We start from the raw sequence: 6,659 nt of genomic DNA, 5'->3' as shown, positions 1-6,659 counted from the left end.
TGTGTGTGTGTGGATTTCCACCATCATTTTCACTGGTGAGAGTGTGGTGGGAAACTTGCCTGATCTGAGCATCAGGTTTAAATACTTGCTCCTCATGTTTTCTTTGGGAATGACAGAGATGCTCTCACACATCATCCTTGCCCCTAAAGGAGGAGTGGGCAGACTTGCAGAATTGACTGGGTTTTTTTCTTTTTACTAGAACTCTGTGATTCACCTGTTGGAGCCTGGCACATTCCCCAGAATGAAGGAATTTTGAGTGCAGGAATTTGTTTGGTGTTGCTGCTACTGTTAAACAGTTGGCAGTCTCTGATGAGCTACTCAGTCACCCAGAAATCTACCAGTAGACCCTCATCAACCTTTTGCATATCCCCTATCTAAAGCTCTTATTGAAAGATAAGGGCTGGATTGAAGGGCTTTTATCCTCAAGACATAGCATTGCACCTGAGATTCTAGAAAAGGCTCAGTATTGTCTTGTTCTCTCTGAAAAAAGAACCAGACCTCAGTCTTCCTTTCCCTCCCTTCTGGGAAATCCTTGCAGCTCAATTCTAGCAGAGCCTGGATTTGGGCCAGGGGCCACCATTAACGGACTTTCACCCAATTTGCCTCTTCTTTCAAAAACCAGCCCGTGTGGGTTGCCCCTTCCTTTGGGGTTCAAGTTAGATGCCTGTGTCTTGAGCTATGGTAGCTATCTCCTAGGGATTTAAAATGGGAAGGAAGCAAATGAGGGTGGTACCCATCAAAAGGCACTGCACAGCTATTTTGTCTTTCATTCCTTTCTACAGTAAGAAAAAAGATAGGCGAGGCAGTGGGGAAACGTGGGAAGGTTACAAATGGCAGTGCCTCGACACTCCACAAATTCTGTGATGAGGCGTGGTGACTGCACAGTAAGGCCTTTTCAGCTTGACAGATTTCTTTTGTGCTTGTCATTTCCTACCCATAGTTGCTTACATGTTCTCTAACATTTGTTGCAAAGCTCTTGTTTTGCTTCTGTGTCTAAACTACTCAGAAATCCACGATCCAAGCGAATGCACAGGGTCATGAATCTCCCACACCTCTCTTGGCCATGGGTGACCAGAGCTGCTTCAGCTTCAAAACTAGGCCTAAAGCCCAGCTGAAATGGGGTCCAGTTTCATTTCAGACTGCTTGGAATTGGTTGGCAACCACCAGTCCAAACACTTTGCTTAGGGGAAGTAAATTGGCTACTGATCTCTAGTTGCTAACACCATCTAGGACTTCAAATTAGCTTTTGCTGAAATAGCCTAATGATTGCCTTCTTTAAATAGTACAGCACCTCCCACTCTCTCAAGGGACAGTTTACCTCCTCCTGGGGCTGTCCAGACATCTGTTCCCTGTTAGTCAGCCAGGAAGGTCAAGCATAGAGGAATCCAGTGCTACTTACTTGAGCACCTTTTCCACATCCTTGGGCCTTAGAACATGCTGAATCAGGTGATGCTTTTGACACCTCTACCAAGGGAACTGCATCAGGTCGATGTGAACACCACCAGCTTTGCTGAAGGCAACTGAAGTGGTAGAAATTGTTTGGAGTCTGTCACTAATTACTGTCTGTCCTAGCAGGACTTGATAATCGTTCTCTCTTTGTTTTTCAGATCATCACTGCTCTAACGCCCATGGGCAGCAGTCGCTTTGGCTATGCCCTTTCTAACGGCACCGTAGGGATTTACAACCAGGCGGCCCGTTACTGGAGAATTAAAGTTAGTATGATGAAACAGCAAACCAGAAGGGGAGAAATTAAATTTGGTAAAGACTATCCACCGGACACACACTAACAGTTTGTACCTTGACTTTAAAGGCATTAATTCAATTACAGGAATTTGATTCAGCAATGGAAAACTAACAGGCTCTGGGGCAGAAGTCGAATCTGTTCTGGATTGAGGATTATGGGGCAGATGATGGACATATGCAGGGTGTCTGCAGCTCTTGCAGCAGACACCCCTAGATGCAAGCATAGCAGGGGTTCTTATCCCAACTACTCCGTTAGCATAAAAATAAAGATGGGTCATTCCACTTCACACCTGGCGCTCGCCTTGCTGCAAGGCGTCTTCAAGATACGATGAGTTGAAGCTGGGACCTTCTGCATGCAGCTCAGTGCTCTGGAGCTGAGATGTGCTCACTGCTGCTCCTGGGCTTGCTGCCTCTTCCCAAAACTTGCCTACAACCAACCCGGCTGCACTGCCAGTGTGTGGCGAGGCCACAGCGTCAAACCCCTGGCTCACACTTCCTCAGCACCTGCTGAATTTGCATCCATCCTTCCAGGGGACAGAGGTGGTCCCCAGTCCTGGCAGTGGCCACAGCCAGATCTGCTCGGCTTCAGGGAGCTGCTGCTTCATGTACCTTCAGACTGTGCTTTGGGAGTTTGTTTGTGAGACTAAGAGAGCAGCATCTGTTTATGGTAGACCTGGCCCTGCGCTATCCCAGCTGTATCATTTTTGTGGGGGATACTTTGACCTTACAGAGGTGTCTGCACACTTGAAAAGAGCCCAACGTGCTGGATATCATGGGATGACCATTTCAGGGCCAAATTATCACATAGGACATTAACATTTCCTTTTGGCTTGGCTTCATCCTTTTAAAAAGTTTAGTTTAAATCAAGCCATGGGCTGGTAGTGAGTGGAGATCATGGGCCGTTACTACAGCACAGGTCGAGGTTTTTTTTTTCAGCATTTCCTCCCATGCCAGAGTCTTGACAAAAATCATCCTTCTGAAACCACTGTTTGTCTGGGGAGGAAGACAGGAAACTTTCCTCCCTGTGCAAAGAGCAGCTTGGCAGAGGCGCTTTTTGCTGGAACTGAGGAGCAGGGTGTGTAAAGTTTTAAGCATCACGGCTCTGCTGCCCAGGGTATCTGTCCAGAGGGCCCCCTCACCCTTTGGCTGCCACTGCTACATGTTTTAAGAAATACAATGCCCAAAATGAGTGTTCTCTGTAATGGCCGTCTTGCTTTTCAACACAACGGTGTAAAATGTTGCCATGCAACTTGAGAAGGCTACTCAGTCGAGGTGAGATGTGCCGGGCATTCTGGGTATTCAGGAAAGACGCGTGATGGCAATCCTTCGCGTTATAGCGCAGCATCCCTGTATAACTTCCGTTGTCGTGCAGCAACCCTTGGGGCCGTTAGCATTGTTCCCATCTTTCAAGGGGAGGTGCTTGGCTAGGCCCATTAATGAGGCCCTGGGAGAGGTGAGGGTGTGCTTGCTTGTTTATTTATTTATTGCATTTATACATTTGACAACGGCTCATATCTGGGCTCTCTTGAAACTTGAAAGTCCAGGTTACATTAACAGTCTGAAGTATGGACTGAAATATCAACTACAGCAAAATCTGAATGTTGAAAAATAATCACTTCGCCTTTCATTGCACCTGCAGTGTAAAATATTTTAAAGCAATGCACTGAATTATAAGTAGGCTATAGAATCAGACCTGGTTTCAGTAAGTGCTTTGCATAATAAATGCAACCTAAAACACTGTAGACAAAAGATGAAGAGAAAGCAGTGATTGCATTTTTAAAAATAAATAGAAAAACAGCTTTTCTTGGTTGAATTAGCAAGTTTGCAGTTTCCCCCCTCAGTGCCCATGCAGCCCTAGCTGCCGTTTCACCAGTGAGTGTGTGAGAAGGTACAGGGGAGTCCTAGGAAATGACCTGACGCTCACTGATGTATTGTCCTCCCCAGTCTAAGAACCAGGCAATGAGCATCCATGCCTTTGATATCAACTCTGATGGAGTCTGTGAGCTGATCACTGGCTGGTCCAGCGGGAAGGTAAGCTTGAGCGAGAAGTGGCATTAAAGCAACCTGCCTTTCTCCATTTGTAATTGCTGTGCTTCCTGCCTTTCAGCTAGATGCCCCTAGGCCTTATCTGGGGACTATTCCAAGGCATTCTGACATAGTTTAGAATTCTGCTGCTGGAGAGGAGTGTTACTGTGGGAATAAATGATGCATAGCCACATTTCCATAGGTGTATTCATTTGGACATTTTCTGTTGGGTGTCTTGCTTTGAACCAGCGAGGGAAGGTTGTTGGAATGTATACACAAAAGGAAGAGGACCCCTGGCCAGGAATGAAGTTGTGAACAGACATGTCCCTCTTTTGAAAAATGTGTTTCTCTGAGGATAAAGATTAAGTTTTAAAAAGCAAAACTTGGGATCTTACTCGGGGTTGCTGGGGGCTGCGTCCTGCAGCATGTTTATGGTCCTGCAGATTTCTCATTGAGGGATTTAGCTCACAATCCTGTCTCCATTTACATGAGTAGACATGTTTTCACAGTGAATTCCCCTTTTCTCCTCTTCTTAATGCCGTCCAAATATTTCTGTCCTAGATCGATGCACGCAGTGACCGAACTGGAGAAGTTATCTTCAAGGATAATTTTGCTTCCTCGGTTGCAGGAATTGTGCAGGGAGACTATCGGATGGATGGCAATACCCAGCTCATCTGCTGCTCCGTTGATGGTGAAGGTATAGTTGTCAAGTACTGCTTCGGATTCAGGGCTTTTTAATGTTTGAAATGGATGGAAACTTGTGTGTTTGAATGGAGCCAGAAGCGCCCTGGTCTTCTATGAGCAGCCCGATTGAGAAAACGGAACGCAACACAACACAATTCCCTTTTTGCAAAATGTAGCCATTCCAAGCAAAGCGGTCCTCACTGCTTCCTGGGCCCCTACGTGGTGCAGCACATCAGATTGTGCGCTATAGCGATGTGCACAACATGGCAGCATGGTGAGAAAGCAAGAGCGTGGGTTGGGGGCATCCACACTGTATTTCAGGTCTGACTGAAACCACTGGGACCTTTGGAGCTAACTTGTCATGGATTGCAGTGAGGCCTAAGTTCAGCTAGTTTAGTATGGATCCATCCCAGTGGCTTTGGCTGGGCGCACATTGCAGCGCATTGCCAAGTGCATTATCGAGTCAGAGACAGCTAAGCTTAACAGTTGCACCATGGTGTTTTAGCCATTGATTAAAATTGCATGTGCTCCTGTTATCAACCAACCTCACGATACATGTATGTATTTTATTTATTTATTTATTAAAACATTTTTATGTATGTATGTGGGTTTTTTGTTTACGCAAATCAAACCAAAAGTGCAATTTGTGTAAACTTCCCCAGATTTCTGCACATTTCCTCGGTACACCAAAGTGCAACTGGGCCAGCCCGCAAGGCAAATTTGTTCTTAATTTAGCTGAGAAATTATTCATATATCAAACAGGACTTACATGTCTGGACGTTTGCAAATGCTTGGCAGACACCTGTGCTCATTCGTATTCAGGACTTCAAACAGGGCCGGCTTGCCTGTTTTGCAAGCAAAAATGAATTCCTCGTACATCCCTGAGTGTAGAGCAGGAGCAGCTAGACTGCAGTTCGCTAGAGGACTGGCAGCAGAGTGGCAAGCGGACCGGCTTCCTTCGTTGTTTACCATTAGCAGCAGCTAAAAAGCACGTGACTGGGAAATAATATTTTGGAGAAGGCCAAAAATGGATTTTTGTGTGAAAAGATTTGCGAGGTTGGTTCTGCTACAGGCCACAAACTCCTAGGTGCTCAGTATACACTCAGGGGCATCCTGGCTCCTAATTCTGCCTGACCCACTGTTTTGTCTTGGATCTTACAAGCCTCTAGTCTCCCTTGCCAGTCTTACGAGATGGCAGTGCCTTTTGAAGGACTGGAGCGTTACTCAGTTCTGGTTTGCATTAGAAAAGTTCATGAAGCCTGCTTTAACTTAAGATTTGGTTTAGTCTTTTCTTCTCGCGAGCTGTTCTCAAGCAGCGGCACCTTTCCCCCAACAGCCTGCTCTGTACCAGTTCATTAAATGTTTTTACTTTCCTTCTGTGCAGTACGGGGTTACCTGCCAGGAAGCCAAGAGAAGGGGAAACTGATGGATGTAAGTGTGGAGCAGGCCCTCATTCGAGAACTTAGTCAAAAGAAACAAAATCTGCTGCTTGAGTTACGCAACTATGAAGAAAACTCGAAGGTATTTATGTGAGTAGGGCTAGGATCCAGTTCTGATCTTAGGCCATAGCAAAACACGAATAACTGGCACAAGCAGTTGGACTTCAGCAGAGAGCTGATCAGTAATCCGTTTAAGTCTTAAATAAGCACCTGTCTCTGCTATTTAAAATGTAATTTTATATGTTAATATGAAAACTGTCTGGTTTCCCTCTGATAAACCAGCTGGTTAACTTAGGTTGGAGACAGAACAGGGTAACAGCTGCATCTTGCATTTTCAGACACGGGGTTTTTGTGTGAGTCTCCCAGACAAGACTTTTATCCCACCATTGCCTTACCTCATTCCCAGAATTTTATGAGGGGTCAGAGGGCATTGCCTACGATTGCTAATCCTCCTGTGTTTTCCCATCAGTTCGTCCCTCTTCTCCCCCCCCCCCCCCCCCCCCACACACATTGAGGAGAAAAAGGTAGAATGGCTGTACAAAGTCTTTTCCGTGGTACCAGGAAGAGTCCTAGCAGAGAGTCATTCATCGCAAGGTGTACTAGGGATTGTGATAGATGCAACCTGAAACTCTCATAGCACCTAAGAAAACCTAGCTTGAAAGTCTGCTCCTTCCTTTCGCATTCTGTCTTAAGACTGTGACCAAATGTCTAAATGTGACCAAACCCTTCTCTGCTTTGTTTACCATCTTCCATGATGAAGCGTTCTGG

At 45.8% G+C, this 6,659-nt stretch overlaps 1 protein-coding gene across 3 annotated transcripts in view; it reads left to right on the top strand.

The window, feature by feature from the left end:
* Positions 1 to 6,659, top strand: part of BBS2 (Bardet-Biedl syndrome 2) — a 61,492-nt gene that overhangs the window by 42,671 nt on the left and 12,162 nt on the right. For 2 of the 3 annotated variants that reach the window (XM_044434102.1, XM_044434099.1), the window contains 4 exons: positions 1,608 to 1,712; positions 3,688 to 3,774; positions 4,330 to 4,465; positions 5,837 to 5,973. In XM_044434102.1, the coding sequence (XP_044290037.1) occupies positions 1,608 to 1,712; positions 3,688 to 3,774; positions 4,330 to 4,465; positions 5,837 to 5,973 (465 nt within the window). The remainder of the gene's footprint in view (positions 1 to 1,607; positions 1,713 to 3,687; positions 3,775 to 4,329; positions 4,466 to 5,836; positions 5,974 to 6,659) is intronic. The other variant, XM_044434100.1, reaches the window with a different exon arrangement.

This window comes from Varanus komodoensis, unplaced genomic scaffold (genome assembly GCF_004798865.1).
Source record: "Varanus komodoensis strain SLA01 unplaced genomic scaffold, ASM479886v1 scaffold27, whole genome shotgun sequence".
NCBI classification, from domain to species: domain Eukaryota; kingdom Metazoa; phylum Chordata; class Lepidosauria; order Squamata; family Varanidae; genus Varanus; species Varanus komodoensis.
This window is presented reverse-complemented; position numbering and strand designations above follow the sequence as displayed.